The 24935-nt window shown below is 40.2% G+C and overlaps 1 protein-coding gene across 3 annotated transcripts in view; it reads right to left on the minus strand.

Moving 5' to 3' along the window:
* Positions 1-416: 416 nt before the first annotated feature.
* Positions 417-24935, minus strand: part of LOC131688885 (ras-related protein Ral-a) — a 40503-nt gene continuing 15984 nt past the window's right edge. For 2 of the 3 annotated variants that reach the window (XM_058973485.1, XM_058973495.1), the window contains exons 2-5: positions 9521-10355; positions 2347-2507; positions 2105-2279; positions 1342-1813 (exon numbers count right to left, since the gene is read on the minus strand). In XM_058973485.1, coding sequence (XP_058829468.1) covers positions 1697-1813; positions 2105-2279; positions 2347-2507; positions 9521-9673 — 606 coding nt within the window. In that variant the 5' untranslated portion in view covers positions 9674-10355 and the 3' untranslated portion in view covers positions 1342-1696. Of the gene's footprint in view, positions 973-1341; positions 1814-2104; positions 2280-2346; positions 2508-9520; positions 10356-24935 lie in introns of those variants that run through there. The other variant, XM_058973505.1, reaches the window with a different exon arrangement.

Genomic DNA, 24935 nt, shown 5'->3' on the forward strand with positions numbered 1-24935 from the left:
TATTGAAGATCTGTCATTTAACATGCGTGGATTAGCGGGGTTGCGGATGGAAGACGGAATGTGAACCATGAATTGTAACAGTTGCTTGGAGAACCTGCCTATCGTTTGCACAACGAAAATTAGATGGCTGCGACGAGCCGGGCAAGTCGTCAAAAAAGACGCACAACAACCCGGTACAATGGGTCTCGAAACTAATTCGACAGGTACAGGTAGGAGAGGTGCATAGCGAGCAAATAGGTTCTTTACTGAAATGGCGAACCTCACTTATCTTGAGAGTTCACTAGCACTGTTTACGTGGACCTAGAATTTTTGTAGGCGACTAGATTCACTCGAATCAAATCGCATCATCACGATTTTGGGCTGAATAAAAAGAGGGGAAGGAAGGCTTTCGGATATATAAAAACTCCTTGCGCATGTTCACAGCTTTCAAAGGTTTGTAAAGTTTATTCGTACCTGTCGTGAGAGATTAATTTCGGACAGCTTGATTTTGGTCTGCTCGGCCTTTTAAAACCCCAACTCCCGTGAAGTACTTTTTTTTTAATCTTATTCCTGCTTGTGGAGAACTAGTCATTCGACGGTTACACACAACAATTTGTTCCATTTTACAGAATATAGTAACGTATCACCCCCGCAGGTGACATGCTCCGAATATCATTTGTGTATAACGTAAAATTAAAGCATGCTAAGCGACGAAACATCTAATAATATGCTGCATTTTTGTACAACAAGTATTTGAATTTAACTAACATAGAAAAAGTGACCGCTGATCAGTGCATACCCCAGTACCCTCTTTCGCCAACGAAAATGCTGTCTCGCTGTGACCTTCCATCTTCGGCACCGTGCCGGAACCGGTGACCTTACTGCTCCCTACAACAGCTGGCAGCAGTGTCGCTTCTCGCGTTTCGGTTGCTGAACCGTATCCTGAGTTTTCTTCTTGCGATTCGAAATGTCCCGAATCAGGTCGTAAAATATCTGTTTTTCCAAATTAACATCATCGCCATAAATGCAAAAGATGAAAAAATTGATACAAAATAAAACATTAATTAATGATGGGTAAATGAAAAAAAAAAAAACTTATGGAAAACAAAATCACAACTGGACTGGTCCTGATGGTGACACTCACTGAACACAACACGAGCTGGAGCGGGACAGGGTGCAGCTTACTTTTGGACACTCCCTAAAAGCGTGTAGCTCGACAACTGATTCGGCAGCATGGTGGTGGTTTGTTTATGCCAAAGTTACGTGAAACAATGCAACAGAAATCAAATCGCAGCCGATACTTTGCAAACGAAGAGAGTTAAAAATGCATACAGCGAAAGCAGAAAATGTACAATACAAATGTTTAGCTTAATTTACATGGTTTTTATTCTGATCTTTTCTCGCACGCGCTGGTTTTGATCTCAGGATTTAATTAATACTCCTGATAGGTAGCATCATCTCTAACATATCATATTAGCATTAATCTGTTTTTGCTTTATAACCGACTTATTTTACTGATACCTTTTTATTCGCAATGACCTATCTTAGTCACCTGTTTTGTATTCAATGATACAATTTTAACGTAATAAAAAAAGAGATATTAAAATCGAGAATTGTTTTTTTTCGAATCAATGCTTTGTGTTGTCCGTGTGTATGTATATAAGTGTTTTGTGTTTGTTCTTGCTTGCTTCTGTGCTGCCCTATCAACCGGACATCTCTAAATCAGCGTGCACTTGATTTTCCTTCGTTTCGATTTGTCTTTGGCGCGCCCATTGGTCGTCTTGGAATCTTCCGTTTTTCGTGAGCGTATCTCGCGCATTAAATCAAAGAACACCTGTGAAATGTAATGTAAACAGAGATAGAGAATAGATGCGAGAAAGCGAAAACGGAAGAGAGAGAGAGAGAGAGAGAGAGAGAGAGAGAGAGAGAAGGAGATGCAGTTCACGCAGCACACAATTTACAGACTTGTTCAATGTGGTTGATGGATATTAGCATCTGAATTTTGGTCTGATTAAACTAGCTCTAAAACGACAAGCAATCCCATTGGAAACAATTGCAAACTGTGATAGCCACCCGAAAACCACACAAACATAACCAGATTTTTACCACACACCACACACCTTACCTTATCGACATTTTCCCGTGTCTTCGCCGACGTTTCGACGTATGGCACACCCCACTGCTGTGCCCGGGCCTGACATTCGGCCAGTGGCACTTTCCGCTTATCGTTCAGGTCGCACTTGTTGCCGACCAGCAGGAACGGGATATTTTCGTCGTTTTTCACACGCAATATCTGCTCCCTAAAATGTAAAGTCGTAAAGTTTCAAATTTAAGATTTAACTGAGCTACCCAAGTCGAGAAACCTACCGGAACTCCTGTGTCGCCTGAAAGCTGTCGTCTTCGGTGATTGAAAAAACACACAGGAACCCTTCACCGCTGCGGAAGTAGTTGTCGCGGATGGCAGCGTAGTCCTCCTGGCCCGCCGTGTCCAGGATATCGATCTGTACCTCTTCGCCGTCCAGGACCACCTGTGGCGAAGGAAGGAAGGAGAAAAAGTTAGTTGTAAATATTGATTACCAAGGACCGTTTGTAGATTTCGAATGCATTTTTGTAAAGGAGGGAGATAAAAAATCTGTGAACAGACAACTGAAATTATCACTCAGAAAGTGGAGTTGGCAGAAAGTCGGCACACTAAAAGACCCACTCAAACAAACCCTTGTGCCTTGATCCCCCCGAAACCAGTAGATGCGATTACTTCGGGGGAGGGCTGTGCTCATGCAGTATCATTCCCAAGCTGTCGCTGCTAGTTCACTGATTTATGTTTCACTCGTCACTGGTCCGTGCTCATGTACTTCGTTTGCGTGGTTTTTGCGGATACCGCTCGTTCGCTGTACGCACCTTGACGGAGCCAGTATTCTGCACACAGATGGAGTGTCGGTTTTTGTCGTCCCATGGTACCAGCTACTTTTTTGACGGGGCCTCTACTCCAACACATTCGTTCTTGCAGTACAATGTCAGCTGTTAGCTTGGCTATTTCCTGTTTCGCGGGCAATGCAGTAGGAGCCGGTCTACGATTTCGGATGGAGCATGACTTCCGGTACGCTGGTATCCTAATGACCCGAACCCAGTCATTTGTATCACACCACTCATCAAGATACCAAAGAATAGGGTGACCATATCTGGTGAGTAAAAAACCAGGACAGTCGAAAGGGTACTGCCTCCCCCGTTACCTCTCAATTGACTGTGCCGTCTTTACATGTTAAAAGGTTTTGGGGTCTGACAGGCAGAGCTTCGGCAGTAGAAAAGTTTTGAGTGTCTGGGAGCAAGAGCACTGCCAGAACGTCTTTCGTCGGAATTCGATCACCAAGCAGTTTTTCGGATACACAAACTCGCAGTTCTTCCTACACCATCAGCGAAAGTTTCATGCTCAGATCGTCCATGCAGGACTGGCAAGGAGTTTTCAGCACTAAATAAATTTTTTAACGAAAGTTAACTTTTTTGGACTTTTTTGTTCAAAGAGGGGAAATTTCAAAATCGAGCTGGTATTTTTGATGCCAAATGACTTCAAAATGCATAAAGCGTCAAAATTTGATATGATCTCGAAAAAAATTTTTTTTAACGAAAATTGACTTTTTTTGACGATTTTTGTTCAAAGGGGGGAGTAAAGGAAAATTTCAAAATCGAATTTGCATTTTTGATGCCAAATGACTTTAAAATGCATGAAACGTCGAGATTTGATGCAATCTTGAAAAAAAAATTTTTAACGAAAATTAACTTTTTTGGACTTTTTTGTTCAAAGAGGGGAAAATTTCAAAATCGAGCTGGTATTTTTGATGCCAAATGACTTCAAAATGCATAAAGCGTCAAAATTTGATATGATCTCGAAAAAAATTTTTTTTAACGAAAATTGACTTTTTTTGACGATTTTTGTTCAAAGGGGGGAGTAAAGGAAAATTTCAAAATCGAATTTGCATTTTTGATGCCAAATGACTTTAAAATGCATGAAACGTCGAGATTTGATGCAATCTTGAAAAAAAAAATTTTAACGAAAATTAACTTTTTTGGACTTTTTTGTTCAAAGAGGGGAAAATTTCAAAATCGAGCTGGTATTTTTGATTCCAAATGACTTCAAAATGCATAGAGCGTCAAAATTTGATATGATCTCGAAAATTTTTTTTTAACGAAAATTGACTTTTTTTGACGATTTTTGTTCAAAGGGGGGAGTAAAGGAAAATTTCAAAATCGAATTTGCATTTTTGATGCCAAATGACTTTAAAATGCATGAAACGTCGAGATTTGATGCAATCTCGAAAAAATTTTTTTAACGAAAGTTAACTTTTTTGGACTTTTTTGTTCAAAGTGGAGGAAATTTCAAAATCGGGCTGGTATTTTTGATGCCAAATGACTTCAAAATGCATAAAGCGTCAAAATTTGATATGATCTCGAAAAATTTTTTTTAACGAAGATTGACTTTTTTGACGATTTTTGTTCAAAGGGGGGAGTAAAGGAAAATTTCAAAATCGAATTTCCCTTTTTGATGCCAAATGACTTTAAAATGCATGAAACGTCGAGATTTGATGCAAAATCCGAAGTTTTTTTTACGAAGGTTAACTTTTTTGGACTTTTTTTGTTCGAAGGGGGGAAAATTTCAAAATCGAGCTGGTATTTTTGATTCCAAATGACTTCAAAATGCATAGAGCGTCAAAATTTGATGTAATCTCGAAAAAAATGTTTTGACGAAGATTGACTTTTTTGACGATTTTCGTTCAAAGGGGGGAGTAAAGGAAAATTTCAAAAGCGAATTGGCATTTTTGATGCGAAATGACTTTAAAATGCATGAAACGTCGAGATTTGATGCAAAATCGAAAATATTTTTTTAACGAAGGTTAGCTTTTTTGGACTTTTTTGTTTGAAGGGGAAAATTTTCCAAATCGAGCTCGTATTTTTGATTCCAAATGTCTTCAAAATGCATTAAGCGTCAAAATTTAATGTAACCTCAAAAAAAATTTTTTTAACGAAAATTACTTTTTTGACGATTTTTGTTCAAAGGGGGGAGTAAAGGAAAATTTCAAAATCGAATTTGCATTTTTGATGCCAAATGACTTTAAAATGCATGAAACGTCGAGATTTGATGCAATCTTGAAAAAAATTTTTTAACGAAAGTAAACTTTTTTGTTCAAAGTGGAGGAAATTTCAAAATCGGGCTGGTATTTTTGATGCCAAATGACTTCAAAATGCATAAAGCGTCAAAATTTGATGTAATCTCGAAAAAAATTTTTTAACGAAAATTGACTTTTTTGACGATTTTTGTTCAAAGAGGGGAGTAAAGGAAAATTTCAAAATCGAATTTGCATTTTTGATGCCAAATGACTTTAAAATGCATGAAACGTCGAGATTTGATGCAAACTTGAAAAAAAATTTTAACGAAAGTTAACTTTTTTGGACTTTTTTGTTCAAAGGGGGGAAATTTCAAAATCGAGCTGGTATTTTTGATGCCAAATGATTTCAGAATGCATAAAGCGTCAAAATTTGATGCAATCTCGAAAAAGTTTTTTTTAACGAAAATTGACTTTTTTGACGATTTTTGTTCAAAGGGGGGAGTAAAGGAAAATTTCAAAATCGAATTTGCATTTTTGATTCCAAATGACTTTAAAATGTATGAAACGTCGAGATTTGATGTAATCTCGAAAAAAAAAATTTTTAACGAAAGTTAATTTTTTTGGTCTTTTTTGTTCAAAGGGGGCGGGGGGCAAATTTCAAAATCGAGCTTGTATTTTTGATTCCAAATCACTTCAAAATGCATAAAGCATCAAAATTTGATGCAATCTCAAAAAACTTTTTTTTAACGAAAATTGACTTTTTTGACGATGTTTGTTCAAAGGGGGGAGTAAAGGAAAATTTCAAAATCGAATTTGCATTTTTGATGCCAAATGACTTTCAAATGCATGAAACGTCGAGATTTGATGCAATCTCGAAAAAAATTTTTTAACGAAAGTTAACTTTTTTGGACTTTTTTGTTCAAAGGGGGGGAAATTTCAAAATCGAGCTGATATTTTTGATGCCAAATGACTTCAAAATGCATAAAGCGTCAAAATTTGATGTAATCTCGAAAAAAATTTTTTAACGAAAATTGACTTTTTTGACGATTTTTGTTCAAAGGGGGGAGTAAAGGAAAATTTCAAAATCGAATTTGCATTTTTGATGCCAAATGACTTTGAAATGCATGAAACGTCGAGATTTGATGCAATGTTGAAAATTTTTTTTTAACGAAGGTCAACTTTTTTGGACTTTTTTGTTCAAAGGGGGGAAATTTTCAAAATAGAGCTGGTATTGTTGATGCCAAATGACGATGTTTTATCGTTCGTTCCGACGGTCAATGCATCGTCATTGTTGCTCTCCCGAGAAAATTAGCATATTTCTTGAGCGTTTTTTCAAAACGTCATATCTGCAATGAGTTACTCTCTTTGTTTACTTTCTCTTCTGTTAATAATTCGGTCACTTTAACATTTATCCCTCAGCTCTTTGCATAATATGCTAGTTAAAACCACCGTCTTTCGATCTGTACTGTAAAATAAGTGAAAAGTGTTATAGTGACGCCGTAAAAATCGAAAGAGAAAGTATAAACAGAGAGTAACTCATTGCAGATATGACGTTTTGAAAAAACGCTCAAGATTTGTTTCTTTTTTTGTCCCTTCTATTTTCCATCCATCTACTGCCGTTTTTTACTCGCTTCGCCGCTGACTTTTCACTATGCGCAAGCCGTGGTCCTTTCCAACGTTCCTCTGATCGTCGGTGGGCTCCAGCTCACTCTTCTGTTCATACGGGTCCTCTAGTTCTTACTCTTTTCTCCGAGCGCGTATTGCGGTAACTCTTCGGTGTCTCTCAGTTTTGGTCGCTGCGTGTTCTGTGGCTTCCTTCAGAATTTTTCCGACTGATTCAGCTCTCATCAAAAGTGTCTCCTCTGCTCACGTTCAGCAGCTGTTACAGGAGATTTAATGTCCATCACTAGCTGCTCGACCTTGATGTGCACATTGTGCTTGTACTTCACAAACTCACAGAACTCGTCGACCTTTTTCTCACCTTCACCAAGTTTGACTTTCCAAGCTGTGAGTCATTCTGAGTGATGTCCCTACTTGATCTCGGGTTGAACACTAGTCTCTCGTTGGTTACCTTGTGGCTCACGCTGTACCATGCCGCTGCTGGTACCTGCTATGGCTACCGGCGGCGTAACCGGTTATCACTGTAGCTTACCGTTCCTTGCATACGCAACCGCGTCCTTCTATGCTCCGCGTATCTTTCCAAGCATGTTGGTGGATCCCCTCTCCAGACCGCTATCTGAACTCGTTATATGTAGTCGCGTATTGAGATCCATTGGTTATCTATGCCAGCAGTGAGGTCGATCGAGGATTGAACACAGCAGAAATGTTACAGCTGAACCTACTACCTACCGGTTCTTGTGACGAGTTTCGAACGTACCACGTATTGTTGCAAAAGACTGGTTCAGACCAGGTCTATGAAGTTGTAGCTTCGAGACTCGTTGTCATGCTTTCGATTAAACTGATATTCCTGCTTGGAGTTCAGTAATGGCTTGAACAAGCCCACAGATGTTCAGCAGCAGTGGTAGTATTTTCTCTTGTGGTGCACTTCGATACGGAACGGAGAAATAGCAAAAAAAGAAACATGTCTGTAGCTTCGCGAAGGATCTCTCCCCTACTGATATTTTACAGAGAATCCGCATGAATGCGTCGAAGAAGCGCTTGACAACGCCGTTGGATTGGAGACTTGATCCCATTGCCATCGAAAATCTGGCCAGAGTACTTGATTTGGCACATATGAAAGCTGCGTGTTCAATCCTCATCGTCAATCTGTACTTCTCGAGTCGGCGTATAGTTTCATGTGGGTTGTGATAGTGCTCTTCCTGTGTACGGCCGCTAACTAGGATGCCATTCAGGTAGCCACAGATGCAACTACCATCACCGATCATTGTATCCACCAACTGTTGGAATACTCCCGGCGCGGATTTGATACCCGGAGTAAGGCGGGTGTATCGCAAAAATCCTTTACTTCAATCTGAAGGCAACTATCTGACAGGTCGATGTTGCTGCACAACTTTGTCATCTTCCAACAGATGTTCGCAGGTTATTGGTTGAGTTTCAAGAAGTTGTTCCGTGGAGGAGTCAGGATAAATGCGTGCCACTCCGATCGGCTTCCTCACTACCACGATCAATATTGCCCAATCGCAGTGATCAATAAGTATGAGAATTTCCCGGTCCTGGTAACCGTTGAGTATAAATTGAACTTTCGTTTTAGTGCAAAGTCCCACCAGTGGTAGCCGTCGGAAACTTCACCCTTAGTGATTGAAAATCGCTCGTTAATGAACCAGCAATTTTGTGACAGATTAAACTAATAGGAACATACCATAGCTCAAATGACTCAATCTAATTCACGCCTAAAATATTCAAATCAAGGTTAGAGGATCCAATACGACGCAAACCTCTTATTGTGATCAAGTGGCTGCCCCGGGCCAGTTCTGGGCGTATTACACGATAGTTAGACTCGTAGGGGCCGCCCGATACGCCTCCAAAGTGACGACGCTGAATCTGGATCGGAACCCGATTGATCAAGATCTCAGCAAACTCCTCTTGCACATATTATTGTAGGACATGACCGTCAGGTCCTTGGTCGTAGCATGAAACTTTTTATTGGCAGAACCCTTTTACAAAAAAACAGGTGCAGTATCCTTCTTTATGATCCTTTTTCTTACAATCACGGGACTGATGATTTCGATACTGGCAATCCTTCGAAAAGTGCATGATCCACAACACGACCAGCATGGAGTTGCTGTTTAGGGTACAGTTTCTGCTTGAATCTGTTAACTGCTTGCACCACCGCTGGAGCTGGTGAGGACAAGTCTGTTGTCTCTTTTTAAGTTTACCAGAGTCTTGCGCTCTTCGGCCACCTACTACAGGTAAAATTCTTCGGGGTTTAAACTGCTCTTCGGAAAGCTCCCAGTTCATAAAATCCGATTCACTTTGCAAGAGTATTGATATCTACGATACCTTTTACTTTCTCGACGATTTGTTTGACATTAAAATTCTTCGACTATTTCGTAAGAATGAAGCACGTAAAACGTTCATTTTCCTGCAACTTGTCGAACATCTTCGCGTGCTTTGAGTACCAGACCATGATGTTACTGGATAGCGAATCTAGCGCGATCTCGTTTCTCGAAATCCGCTGAATGGCCAGCTAGTTGGCTGACACCTGCCACGTGAATTTCGTCATTAGCTAATGGTTCAGGATCTGCAGTAGTTACTGATAGGTGTTCTGCTACTACTGTGCCTCTTGGGCGACTCCCAAAGTCGACGGATTCGATATGGTCACCAAACCTCCGGTGCGATACAATTCTTTGATTAAAATACAGCAATATTGGCACTGTCCATCATTTTCACAACTTTGCGGTATGCATTACAACTGAATCATATCCATTGCAATAAAAATTCGACAATTTAGCCTCCATTCCACGAGCGTACATCCAACTCACCTTTTTCCGGTAGCTATCCGCCTTGGTTGGCTCGTAATCTTCCACGAACTCATCGTACATGAACTGCAGTGTGAGTGCCGACTTGCCAACGCCACCACTGCCGACCATGATGACTTTGTGCAACTCCGGACCGGCCGTTGGTTTTTTGGACATTTTGCGAGTATTATCTTTCCTATCACTCACTGACAAACACACATACACACACTCTACTTCCGCAAACCGGAAGCAGGCTAATTAATCACTGGTTATTTATTTGGTTTCACTTTCCCGCTGTGCTGTTGTGTTCTATTTTGCGCCGATTAGTATTTTGACGTTGCTTATTTTTCCAATGGGGATTGATGAGGTAATAATATCTTCTGGTTCTGCTTGTTCCGATAAAAAAAAATAATTACACGAATTCACTATTCACAAAATTGAAATGCCATCCGCATCCGATCGAACAATTCTTCCATGAACACTTGACTGGGATTGTATCGCTTATCTCCTAACAGCACTTCAACGGGTTTTTCATGAGCACACTAATATACACCACTACAGGACACAATCACACCGCCTCAGGTCTGCTCGCCCGTCCGTCCCATAAATTATTCCAATCTCTCTACAGATTCGGTTGTTGTTGTTGCTGCTGGACTGTTTACTGCTGTAGTATATAGCTCTACCACAGCCGGCTTTCGTGCGGATGTCGTGGCGTCATCATCATCTGCAGCTCATTGTGAGGCACGACGACCGCATTGCTGAGGATGACGACGATCGCCAGTCATAAGCGAGCGAGATGGTGATGGAGTGTTGAATTCGTTTCGAAGTTACCCAGAATCCTGGTTCAGTACAATGGAATCTGTAGGGGGAAAAAAGGTTAACAGGAGTTATAATTTATTCGTTATTTTTTGAGAAAAGGAAAATATTTTTACGTTAGTGTATGGAGAGAGCACATATTCGAAGCACGTGTCTGGTAGGACTGGAATTGAATACTATCCGGATCATTTAAAGTGCGAGAATCTATTCATGAATCCTAGGAATCTAAATCTGAATAATTTAATATAAGCTATGTAAAACAAGATTTAGTTGGGTATCTTGAATAATTTTGACTGGGTCCCTTTTCCAATCAGGTAATATTTTCCGGGCATTGAATAAATAATCATACCGAACGAACAAATAGGGGAAACACCAATCGAACCATAGAGGGGATACATTTTACGACCCAAAAGCAACATTTTCATTTCACTATATCATACAAACGAGACCAACGTGAACCGTACACTTTTCTCCAAGCAAAATGCCCCCGTCTGGCGGCGCTGCAGTTGGTTACAAATCTGGCCGCGCACGAATGTTTATGAAAATCATCACGAAAATGATTTACGGTACACATTCTGCGACGGTTTTGTTTGCGTTACAGAGTACCGAGAGAACCGGTTCGGTTTTACGTACCGGTGGTTCAGCCCATCAGCGATGCGTGTGCAATTAACAGTCTCCGATGGAATGTTCAGTTCAATGAGGTTAAATATGCAGCTTCTGGTGTACTGTACTGTTATCTTGCTGTGGACGAAAGCAAGATGATACTCATCACAAATGAAGTACAGATCGGTTATCCGGCGAAGGAAAACATGTCACGTGCATTATTTAAAAGGTTAATCAACAGGGCATTTTGATTAACATTCGTTAACAATGTGTCGCGTGAGGCTTTTTTTCTTCTATTACTAGAAAAACTAGTACCTCACAGCAAGAGGGTCAATTGACTCATTACATTGATATACTGTTTTGTTTATCTTTTCCGATGTAGCTGAGGAGATACGTACGCTTCATGGTGGATCAAGTATGTAGTTCTCAAAAGGCTTTTGCGGCAGTTCGCTCCAAACTCTTAAATAATCCCATTTTCAACCACAACTGAGTACTGAACCAACACGTTTATTATTATTATTATTTGGAGAAACAAATTTGACGCCTCAGACGTTGCCTACTACGATTTTTATATACGTTTCATTGGAAACGCGCCTTTCAACCATTTTGAAGCGTTCGTATTCAAATCCTAAGAAAAATCAAAAAATGCTTGGATGAACTCAAGCTTAATGCGTGCTTATCGACAACGTTAACTGTAATCGTAAATAAAACTGACTTAAAATGCTGCTTCCAAAGTTTTAGGTTTTCATATATTTTGATTAAAATCATTTTTTACGCAGCTAAATAGCACCACAGAGAACAGACATATGAGCTAGAACAAACTTTCCCGAAAAACCAGTGTAAACATTTAAATGAAAATACGTTGAAAATCACTATCGCATACAGGTTCGCATGCGCGAGTCACCATTGTATCCAAGTTTGCACACAAGTCCCCTATAGCGATTGCTGGCCGATCGAAGCGCCTGCCGGTGGCAAGTTGCTACTTGCTGTTGTCATTTCAAAGCGACAGTTTAATTTCTTACAGAACTTGAAAACTTTACCTGTATGTCAGTTTTCAGTGATAGCACATTTTTTTAACGTGCCATTCATCTCATAAGAAAGCATAGCGACGAATTGCGCGCCGATGGCGCTCAAAATTTGAATCCACTCTTCTCTTTTTGAAATTTTTCACGGACAAAACACAAATTACCCAAAGTTCCACATAAAAGAAAACACATTTCCTATTCAAAGAATCTGATATCGACTTATTGAAAAAAAATCCGGATTGAAACACAATAACTCATCGTCCATTGCTAGCGCTTGGACTGGTGAACTCTGACTCCTGACAATATCAGTCTACCTTCTCATCTCGATTAGATCCGAAGCTGGAAATCGTTCCACCCAGCGAAGCAACCGAATAAAGTCGCAGTAGGCATACGCATCGGACGTAGATATGTTTTCGTTGCTCTCATCAAAAAACTGTTTCTTAAAGATTGTATCGATTGAAACGAACTGTGATTGAACTTCGGTGCATTTGTACGGCCGTAGTGGACCTTAGAGTCGTGCAAATAAGATCCCCTGTTCGAGAAGTGAAGCGTTTGCTAAAGGATAAAATGTTTCTCGGTGCATACAAGGTTCAAACGATTCAGCTGCACCATGAACGAAATGTTGTGTTGAAAGGATACCTTGTAGGATACGCTTTTTCCGGCGTAGCGGAAACCTTTGTTTCAGGCAACGACATGAAACATTTGGTTAAGTGTGATAATGTTAGAGTGAACATTCCCGTGTACTTCGAAGATAATGCTACACGATGTCTTCGGGAACACCTGATACCCCTATTGAAAAATGTATGTCGCAATATGGTAAAGTTCTCTCCGTCAAGGGGGATAAATTGACGAATTGTGTCCCAGATACTCTGAACGGTGTTCGAGTGGTGAGAACACGATTGAAATGCCCCATCCCGTTTTCTGTGGCAAAAGTCAAAGGGTTAAGTCGTCGGGAAACTCATAACTTGGGAACTTGCTCATATGATCCTATTCTACGCTTTTCTAAACTTTCTTCCTTCCACTCCTTGCTCTTCCTTGAGTATTATGGATCTTTTTTCGAGAATTGTCCTACTGGAGCTGTAGAGTTAGGTTCTCGACGGGCTCCTAGTCAGAATCACTCACTACAATTGCAGACGAGACGGGAAATGTTTCCCGCTAAAACACTGATGCTTAAGGCGAATTGCAGCGGGCCGTGATTCTGAATTTCATATTCATTGTACGTTTCAGGTATGTGCGGGCTCGAGCCCGTTGACATTAACGTGTTCGATCGCGTGCGCTAGTGTGTATGTGCACAAATTCTATTTTATAACCGTGTGTTCATTCGCATATTTGCATGTGTTCTTGGATGATCGCGCGCGGACCGTGAATCGGATACTTAATATTCAGATGCTAAAAGAAAGTGAGTTCTTCCATAGCACTAGAGTTCCCAATCATGTCACCATGGGACGTATTGTCTAATGAATATGATATTTACTTTTTTTGATTGGTCGAACTGAATAGGACGGAAGCTAAAGATTTTCGGCCGGAACATGATCGCGCGAACACGTACATTTGAGGGTTCGCGATTGAGACCTTCGTAAGTATTAAAACGTTCTTATTATCGAGTTTGCGCAATCACTAGCGCAGGTGTGCGTGGATGATCGCGAAGGGCTTAAGCGTTCGTATGTTGAAGTTTTTGTCGCGTGTATGTAACTTCGTGCGTATAAATTCGATTTTATAACCGTGTATCCATTTGCATATTCGCGTATGTTTTTAGATGATTGCGCAGAATCTGATGCGAATCTGATGCTTATGCTGATTTTGTTTTTAAATCAGAGTTGCTCTAGGTTCGCTCGTACCTGTCACTTTTGTATAGATATTGTAAACATTAGAGCGAGCCCAGGGCGACTGAAGGCATCTAGGTCGCTAGGCCCGGTCGTAAGGACTTCCGGATGTGACACATTCATGAGCACGCGAGCAGTGGGTTGATGCTTGCTTTGTAAATTTATAAGTGCTAAACCGTTCACTTAGATACACACTTAATTTTAATGTGGCGAGATCGCGGGCGTAAGTATGTGTGATTGCAGGAAAAATGATGAAGGAAAAATAACGTGCCAAATAAAGAAAAAAGGAAGCAAAGAGATTAAATAAAAACGTATAAACTGAAAGATATTATTTTTGGTATATATGGTATATATGTAGCAGTACTACAAAAACAGACTAATTAAATAGAAGAAAAGCACGTATGTAACATGCAATCAAACAATTGACAACAATTGCATTCTGTTAGAATGTTATCATTCTATGTTGACCGGGAATGGATGATACACATGCGTCAGTACATCAATCCATCAATCATACCTTAATTTATCTAATCCGATCTTCCCGAATTCAACACCAGAAAAAAAGCAACCAACGAACCCTAGAAGGATTACCCACTATTCTATCATATACGCCAGTTCTGCATCCATTCCCTGACCCAGCTGTCACAAATACTCAGAAGAACACATACGTTGGACCAGAGATAATTGTATAAAGATGCGCGAAGACTGAAGCCAAAAGTTCTAATCGAACCCCAAATAACGGTTCCAAACGAGCAATGCAAAAAAAATATGGCGGATTTAGGAAGTAACCCGTGGGGAGTATTGAGATTGAAATAAAAAGAAATGCTTGTAATTGTTTTTTTTTCCTTTTTTCATTTCGACTATGTTAGTCACATTTTCTTTTTTACATTTTCACGACATTCAATTAGCTAGAGATTACTGGGTAGGGAAATTTATGAAAATTTGAGCCATAGTACTCAAGTGAGAGCAAGGATGTGAAGTATACAGAGATCGGAAAACTAGAAGTGGCAGGGTAATTAATTATGTAATTATGTTTACATGAATACTGTAAACTTTATATACATTCATACTATATAACTTTTATGATACAAATAAAGTACGAGTAAATTTAAACACATTTTGAACATTGCAAAACCGTTAATCGATTGTCTAGTCCCTTATTTTATATTACTGGTAGATGCAAAGTCTGAACATTATTAACTTATCGACTAGTTTACTCTTATTATCGTGATATTCGTCATAAACATTAATTTTGAATGGCATCAGTAAACCCCCAAGGTGCGGTAGATAGACAACGCAGCTATTGTTCCACCGCCAAGGAACAGGATCTCAACGCGCAACAGCAAGCTGCGTCAACAAGACCCGATGGACAGACCTTTTGAATGTTAATTTTAATTTTTACATATTGTAAAAATCATCATAAATCACCTCAAACTCAGACCCAATTTTTCTTCCCTGCTGACAAAATATAACATCCGCTATACCTATGAAGATTGCGCGGGTTCCCCGCATATGCTTGATTTTATTAATACCCATGATAAGTGCGGTCGTTTTTGCTTATCTATGCTATTTCTGCTTCCGACTGCCTCCGGAGCGCCTGCTTTATGATGTCCCGGTATTTCTGAATTCCTGAATTCTGATCCTTTGACATGAAATTAACCTTCTTAGTGGTGTACAGCTACAGAACATCTCCATGAAATTCGAGTAATGGGTGCGAGACAAAATCAATTTTAATTTTAATTTTACAGCGTTTGGTGGGGGCAATAAGAGCGCAAGTCAGTCCAAGCCCTATAATAGGAGGGGTAATGGATGAATGGTCCAAGCAGACCAAAAAATGCCAAGGGAGAGGATCAGACTGGGGGTTGGGGTATGGTCACGGAATTGATGTCTGCTTGACGAATAATTGCGCTGCAAAATGTGATGAAAAAGTGAATTGAACAGAATTATATTTCTCCAAAAGATTTGATATCAATTATTCGTATTTTGTGATTATGTGATGTCGATTTATAAGTGCTGAAAAGTTCACTTTAGCACGGTGATCAGGGATGCCACATTGAAATCTGTGTTTTGGTCAAAAAAATCTTTTTATCATCTGTGATGATTAAAAATGGAAAAAAAATCTGTGGAAATCTTTGATAAATTTCCAAAAAATCTGTGAAAAATCGCAGTAATTCCAAAAATCTGTGAAATTTTCATCAAAATGCCAAAAATCTGTCATCTGTGAAAAAGAATCTGTGATCAAAAATTATGAAAAAAATCTGTGACATTACAGAAAAATCTGTGAATATGGTAACCCTGACGGTGATATTACCAAATTTGTGCAATCGTGACCGAAGGTGTGCGTGGATGATCGTGAAGGGCTCAAGCATTTGTATGTTCACGCGTTTGTCGCGTGTGCCAGCACGTATGTGACGCGTGTATTCATGAATGATTCTGCGGAATAAGATAAGATTCTAAAAATAAGATTCTGATTTTAGAAGAGAGTGAGTTCCTCCATATCACTAGAGTTTCCGGTCATGTCGCCTTTCAACCTTTTTCGTACCACGGACCCCTTAGAAATCGCCTTGGGTTACAGCGGACCCCGACGGATAAACATCAATTTTGTATGCTATCAATATGTTATTTTCAGTTTGTTAGGAAACAAGACTTGAAAATTCAATCTACGCTCGGAAAATATATTTTTCTTCGCGGACCACCAGCAACAACTTCGCGGCCTCCTAGGGGCCCGAGGACTCGAGGTTGAGAACCACTGGTCTAGTGGATATCAGCGTTACTTTTGATTGGTTCTAGGACCAGATAATCTCGTGAACACGGGCATTTGTATTTCCCGGACCACCTCAAGGTACAGTATCATGCCGAGGGTGTAATGGCTTGAGACAAAATGCGGACTAAAAACTTACAACCATCGTACGACCTCATAAGTGGAAGATTTTGGAGGAATTCTTTCAAGTACACCTGCCCATTAACCGTTTCGGTTTTCACGCACGTAGTGCATCACTTTCCACACGAGCAAATTGCCCGTCAAATCATGTATTTTTGGCAAACTTAGACATGTTCTATTTTCTAACTTCCTTAGGGACGTCAAACTAATGACGAGCAGTGAAGAAGAAGAGCCCATGAAGCGGCCGGAAATCACATAAGTCTCGTCATCCATGACGCGACAATGCGGTTTGGTGAACAGCTGAGTGTAGAGCTTCCATGCACATGATTTCGCCACTGTATTCTGCCGTTCATCGCGATTCGGCGCCTTTTGGACTTTGTACGTGTATAATCCTCCACGTTTTTTTTTGCATTTCTCTCAAAAGTTTTGCTTAAATGCAGTTTTTGCCACGTCTCTCCCTGAGCTATTGGGATTTCTCTTGAAAGCTCCGACTACCCGTTTAGTATCCTTCGCACTATACGGAGACCAATTTTGGAAACTTTTTTCCTTCCTATCGTCATTTGTCGTACCGTTTCAAAACACCATTCGCAGCTTCCAGTGGCACGGTTCTTCCGTACCCATTTTTAGAACTGTCGCGCAGCTGCTAGTGAAACTAACACAGTGTAAACAATACACATTGAACGGGTTTTACCCAAAATTGCAATAGAAAATGCCTATTAGAAAAAAGTTACAGCAGTTTGAAAGTGATGCAGGTTGATTCCGTACACCCTTTACAACCATGGCTGAGAAACAGCAACCAGATACGAAAATTCGTTGGTATGACCCCCGCCGCTCTAGACGTTCTGTCTGAATATAAATGCTGAAACAAGCTACAGCCAAGTTGTATCTAGTAATTTCAACCAGCTATCAAACAACCAGAAAACTACAAGCCAACGAAACCTACCCAACAGTGATGGTCCTTCTGGACGTGTCGAAATTGTAATCAAGCTCATCGTGGTGCTCCGGAACGGGGAAAATGAAATAAAGAAAAGTAAATTAAATAAGGTTAATGACAAGGTTAATTGTTCATTCCCACAGCGACTGTGCGCTTCTTAGCCGTTGATACTACTTGATGGCGGCCGCCCGCCCAGCTTCTGCTTCTGTTAATGCATATTACATTTCGAAACACACCAGCACTACTACTAGCTAGTAGGTAGTTGAACAACACTCGGAGAAACGGTTTTCCCATGTTTCCGGCCAGGAGGTAAATAATGGAAATAGAAAATAGCCGAGCGAAAAACCGTTGGAAAGTGCACAGAAAGTCGTTTTTTATATTGTTGACGCAATCTCAGACGTACGAAGCATGATCTTGTCATATATTAAGGATCGATACTGTTTAATGTAGGTACGTGTACCATTCGCTTCAGATATTCAACACCGTAAAAGGTTTGTGTATGGTACTGAAAAGGTTACGGAGGTTTCGCGAAGCTCGGCGATTACTTGATGTAATACTGTTCTTCATTGACGTTACATACCATGTTGGTTGCGAGTGAGCTGATTCGTTAAACTGTAAGTCCAACCAAGAAATGACCCACAAAAAATATCGATCGACAACAAACCAGAAGTTCTCACTGTCCAATACAGACTATCCATTACATTAGAGGAAGCGAAAGGTGGCATTCGAAAAACACGTAAAAAAGTGTATTACCAACAAGGAACGGTGGCTACGCACATGATATGCTACAAGTTGTCAGAAAAGAGTGTTTAACAACAATAAACCGCACCCTACATGCCGGTAGATTCCACAATGTTAAGCAACTTGTACCAGGATAGCGATGTAGAAGAAAAAAACACTTGACAAGTGTAGTCAGTCCATCCGTCACTGCTTGGTTACGACATAAAACCGGTACCGTCGTCGCAGCTTGCTGCGTGATAGTAAGCCAGAAAATCGCACCCATCGGGGTGCTAATTAGTTCACTGTCAATCTCTATAGCTGGACTGCGTATTCGCAGTTTTTCTGCTGATGGACACGTTCTGTGTCATAATCACCTCCGTGTATTTGGATAGAGTCGAATGTGAAAAAAAGATAGGTTTGTTATACCTATAGCACTTTTGACCCATTGAGCAGATACAGCACAAAACGTCGAACTAGGTACCTGCACAAACTCGAACGCAACTTTAGTAGGTATCAATCCGGTAAAGTGACGGCGCCCGAGCAATACTGGAAAGTGAAACTGTTTACGTTTCCACTCCGATAAGGCGATTAGGCTCGAAGGTACGGCATACCAAAACGTTAGGTCATTTTTGTGCAAATAGCAGAAAAAAAAGAGTTGTTGCAAAATCTGTGCACGTCGAATGGACTGCCTGTTTGGTGGCGAAGCTTAAAGCGTTTTTGCTCCGTTCGTCGGTTCTGTTGCATTTCGAAATCAAAAACCTAGTACATCGTATTAAATTGTGTGTCTTGAACGTGGCGTACCAATCAAAATCAATTAGATATAGAGAATTGTGGGGCATTTCCGATAGTGGATGCATCGGTTTCATCATCTTGACTGATTTTAGTTCCGAATTTCTTGATCAATATGTTCAAACGGACTTTGATTCTGCGATCCGTTCGGAACTGGATAGGCAATAACTTGGTGAACGTTGGAACTCTACCGAATAGCGGCTTTTCAGCATTCCACTCGCAGTCCGCTTGCTACTAGCTTATATCGGGTTTACATGCTTATCCGCCCCTAAGCTATCCATCCAATGATAGTTTCAGGTAATCGCGCAATCCATCGTTGTTTTCGTTTTGTTTTCGTTGGGTGAGCAAATGCTATAACAAAAGCGTTTCTTCCACTGCTCATTTTCCGCTTGTTTTTGCAATCATTCTTGATCTGGTTTTCTTATTTGATAGTTTGTTTTTTCTTTGCGCAACGACGGTCTCAATGATTCATTCACTTTCGTATCGTCAATGATCATTTAATTATGAGATCATATCCCATCAACGCTACTTAAGCCACCAACTGGACTGACTGACTTGTGTTGTTGTTTGTACTGAAGTGTCTGGGTTGCATTTTTAGTCAAGTGGTTTCCGATGTTCGTCATTGTGGGGATCAATCGTTTCATGGTTTCCATAATATTGTTAAATCGTTGAAACTGCAATAATGCAATAAGGCCAAATGTATAGAGAGCTTTAGATAAATCCGGACAAACTAAAAAGAAATTAAAAAAAAAATTAAACAGGAATGATAAATTACAAAATACATATTTTACGTCGCTTCATTCGATGTTCGATGCATCCCGCTTCAGCTGTAATAACGGCGTCGATTCGTGGCTGTAACGAATTGTCCATTTCTGCGAATGCAATTTGAAATTTTTATTGTTCAGTGTTTTGACAATGCCCAAAGAAATCAAATGCACCAGAAGGATCCCCCAAATGAGAAACGTTTGAGCACATAAGACTTTCGCTTTGTATTAAATTCAAAGAAACTATGTACCTAATACGTCGCACGTTTGAACTTACACCATTCGTGACTCGAGAGGAGCAAAAGCATCATCGACACCGATCCTGACATTTGCCATAAAACATCTGCTCTCGCTCTGCCGTAAGCCGCGTTTGGTGTACATACACAGCGAATAAAGATGGACAATGGACCAGTCCAGAGAGGGGAGGTCACTGACCGTTTAATGGCCGCGGCACGATGTAGGTAGCAGGCTTGCTTTAAAAATTACGGCGAAGCGACGATGCCAACACGTTTCGCGAGCCAAACATAAATAACGGATTTGATTCCATATGGCGATTCGCGTCGATTTTTACAGGGCGTGTGCCCATATTATTGATTTGCGATTTCAGAGTGCGGTTCGCGGAAAAATTTCGTCATCATTACTACTGTGTCCGGTTTGGAATCGCACAAGCTAGGAATACATAATGGTGAGCGAATACCAGTCTCTGGGTGGGTTGGTTGGTCCGGTGGTAACGGAAGAAAGGGCTTCGCGTAATAAATGCGACTACTAACAATGCATGCCCCGGGGGTAATTGAAATGTTGGCGACGACAGTCTTGTCGACGAATGCCGCCTTACGTACATACCGTCAATGGGCCCGCCCGAAATAGATGGTGGCATGGCGTGACAAAGGCCGATGTCCAGTGAAAATCGTATTCCACTTTCATAATCTACCAACCAGACCGAGGGGGTATTTCGGTAATTTGATTTCCGGTTGGCAATGGCATTCTCGTGCCATTTCCTAGAACGTACGTTGTGCACAAAAAGATGTTATTTTAACAGAAGGAAAAAATATTGGTACTTCAAGCACCCAAAATCCGAAGTAGAACTTTTTATTACCTCTTCATAAGATTTCCAACAGAAAACAATTTGAAGGAAGAATGATTGAAATCGTTATAAAGTATATCGCAAAAACTACATTCTTTACTGATGACTCTTAGAAATTATAGGTGCTTGGACAGAACTCAAATATGGGAGAACTCTGTCGTTGAGTGCGTTATTGAAGAAATAAATGAAATAAACTTAAAAATATTTACTTGTTAAACTCGAAAATCCCATATCGTCCACAACTTGTACAAAAAATGTAATGCAAAACAAGCACATTGGAAAATGTATTTCAAATTACTTGGAGTACACGACGAGAGACAGCCTTCACCAACTTACTTCTGCCACCAACTGGCGGCTCCGGGCTACTCTATGAATCAATCTGCAGGAAATGTTTAACTTTCTACGTAGCTTCCTGCTTTTAACCTAGATGTAGCCACTTCCGTGTGTTTCAATCAGATGCACTAAATGGTGACAGCTCTCAAGTCATGACCTGCTACGCTATCGTAGTTGTAGTTGAACACTAGACTGGTTCAATTTTTGACTTTTAGCTCCACCAGGCTTTACTGATTCCTTTTATGGCCCTTAATAATTGTGCAAATTTTGGTACCGATCGGTTGTGTCTACGGGTGCTCCAAAAATTCCAAAGTTTATATGGAAATTAGTATAGAAAATCGCTTAAAATTAAATATAAATTCTTAAAAAATCACCTCATCAATCAATTCATGAGAAAACCTTATATTTCTAAAGGAATCTTCTACTGAACACGTTCGTGGAACATTGTAAGTTTGCAAAAATTCGCTGAGAAAAGTTATTAACTAAAGAAACCGCATGGCTTCAAAACAAGTGGATTTTATTATTAATCATAGCAACCCTGTTTGAATAACTGCATCTGCCATACGGGAGCGGTGGGTGGTAAGCCTAGTTTACAGTTGTATAACGATGAAGCTATTCAAACAGGGTTGCTATGATTAAAAATAAAATCCACTTGCTTTGAAGCCATGCTGCTTCTTTAGTTAATAACTTTTCTCAGCGAATTTTTACAAACTTACAATGTTCCACGAATGTGTTTAGTAGAAGAATACCTTTAGAAATATACAGTTTTCTCATAAATTGATTGATGAGGTGATTTTTTATGAATTTATTTTTAATTTTAACCGATTTTCCATGCTAATTTCCATATAAACTTTGGAATTTTTGGAGGGTCCGTAGACACAACCGATCGGTACCATAATTTGCACAATTACTAAGGGCCATAAAAGGAATCACAGTAAAGCCCGGTGGAGCTAAAAGTCAAAAATTGAACCAGTCTATTGAACACACTTCACGCTATTCACGTATGCTTGAAAATGCTAAACATATCAACATTTAACCTAAACTATTCACTACAGAGCAGATAACAGCTATGAAGAAGTACTCAAGTCACCATAAATATTAAGCCATTGTACAATATTGGCAATACATTTGCACTAATGTTGCATTGAAATTCTATTGTAGTATTAACAATGCAATCAAGCTCTATATTAGCATGATGACTGCACACAGGCACAGCCGTAATATAGCATTATCGCTTGATCTGTATGCATATATAAAGCTGATATATCGCATACTTACTCCAAGGATTTTTAAAGCATATATGCTTTACATGTGCATTTAGTGCCATTAAAGAGCAAATATAAAGCCGAAATAATACTGTAGTTTAATGATTATGCAATTCCTCTTGAAAATTACATTCGACACCTATCTCATTTAATTCGAACATATGCAACATAGCCCAGGCAGCAAAAGCAACGTACTTACCGTAAAGGATGAGACAAGATACCTCTGTTCGAGACCTACTAAAGGTAACTGTCATAAAACATTATTCATATCGTGTGAGAGCGAAATCCTGTTAAGGATATTTATTACAATGCATTAGACGTCAATAACGGTTTTAAACAGTTCCTTTTGTTCATGATACCGAAAAGGAAGGCTTTCAAATTTGACATTTGTATGCTGGTGCTATATAATAGCATTAGTAAGCATAGCAACTCTGACGGAAAAATCCTTGCGCTATGCGAGCCGTTTGCCTTAGCGTGGTGAACGATTGCGCTTCTTTACCGAATGGTGTACGGATTTTTTCGTCAGAGTTGGTCAGCTTAAGCATTAATAACGCCAAAAAGGGGCTGCCAATCTCTGCACAGTAATAGCACAATATTTAGCCTTTTCTGACATAATGCCAGCATTATAACAAAATATATGACTTAACGGCTCTTAAGACTACCCTATAGAATCAGATATTAGGCTACGTTATACTGCTTATTGGTTACTTGGGTAGCCTGGAATCATTCATTGTATTTGTAGGGAGTCAATTACAGTTTTAAACAGAATTTTATAATTTTTTTATCTTTTTGTTCATCATACCGAAGGAACGAGGCCGAAGGCATTCGTTTAACGAAGATCTGGCGCTAGAACACTAGGCGCACGACCAGACAACATGTTTAATGTCGCGATAACCGTCATCATGCAGATGACGGAGATGCACATTCAACGTATAATGAATGGACATGACCCGATATATTACCCGAAGGAAATCGCGACCTTCATCCATCCCCTTGAACAAAGGTTAGTTGATAGATTTGGGAATCCTAATCTTCCATTCACAGTTGCTTGCGACGAGTAATCGCTTCGTCCTACCTTTAATCGCAGTTTCGAGAATCAAGCCAGTCAAAACCTTGTACACTTCCACCGGAGGAATTCGTTGTTTTCTTTCGTTTGTTTCGGATATAGTGGATGCGTAGCCCTTTCAAGCAACGTGCACACTAATTGTAGCGAGGTTCATATTGAAATTGTCGCGAATATCATGGAGTAAGATAGAGCGGTTATTATTGTGAAGATAACCCTATTGCATACCGTGGGAGTTAGTCTTCTAGAACCAGCTGAGATTCGATGTATATGGAAGCCGATTCGATTATTTTAATCCGTTTAAAATCCCCAAAAACGCTCCTCCGTGGTGTTTTCTCGACCCTGGCGAATAATGTTAAAATCGTGGAAGATCAACGTCGGGAGCTATCCAGGTTTTATAATATACAAACGCATTTCGTGAAACATTTTTTTGAGAGTTGTCCTACTGGAGCTGTTGAGCTAGATTCTCAGGAGGGGGGGGGGTGTCGACACTGACGATGGCGCCCACTAAAACACTACTTTAGGCCAATTCCAGCGGACCGTGATTCCGCATGTAATATTCATTGCACGGTTCGGATATGTGCGGGCGTAGGGACTTCGCGATAGCGTGTATCATCGCGAAGGGATCGAACATTTGTACGTTAACGTGTTCAATCGCGTGTGCTAACGTGTATGCAAGTTCGCGTGTACGAATTCTATTTTATAACAGTGTGCTTTTTGGTGTATGGTTCAGATGCTAGAAGAAAGTGCGATCTTCCATATCACTAGAGTTCCCGGTCATGTTGTCCAGTGGATATGAGAGCTTTTTTTTTAATTGAAGGCAGGGGGAATATTCTACTGATACCAAGGATAGAAACTGCCGAAAGTGACTGATTCATGATCGTGCGAGCGCGGGAGTTTTTGGGTTCACGCTTGAGACCGTGTTTGAAAATTTTTAAGAGCTGAAACATTCACCTTATCATCGGGATGTTATCATGTTTACGAAATCGCGTGTATAGGTGCCGTGGATGGTCGCGAAGGGCTCAAGCATTTGTATGTTGACGTCTTTGTGGCGTGTGTGTCTTCGCGTGTATAATTTCGATTTTATAATCGCGTGGCGTGTATTCTTGAATGGTCGTGCACGGACCGTGAATCTTATGCTTAATTTTTAGTGTATGATACAGACGGTAGAAGTCGGGTAGAAGCCCCATATCACTAGAGTTCCCGGTGATGTCGCCATGACACGTGTTGTCTAGTGAATATGAGCGTATTTTTTTATTGGTCCAAATGAAGCCGTGAATCTACGCTGCTAGGACCGAGGGTAGAGACTTCCAGACGTGACTGATTCATGATCGCGCGA

The sequence above is a fragment of the Topomyia yanbarensis genome, chromosome 1 (assembly GCF_030247195.1).
Source record: "Topomyia yanbarensis strain Yona2022 chromosome 1, ASM3024719v1, whole genome shotgun sequence".
NCBI classification, from domain to species: Eukaryota; Metazoa; Arthropoda; class Insecta; order Diptera; family Culicidae; genus Topomyia; species Topomyia yanbarensis.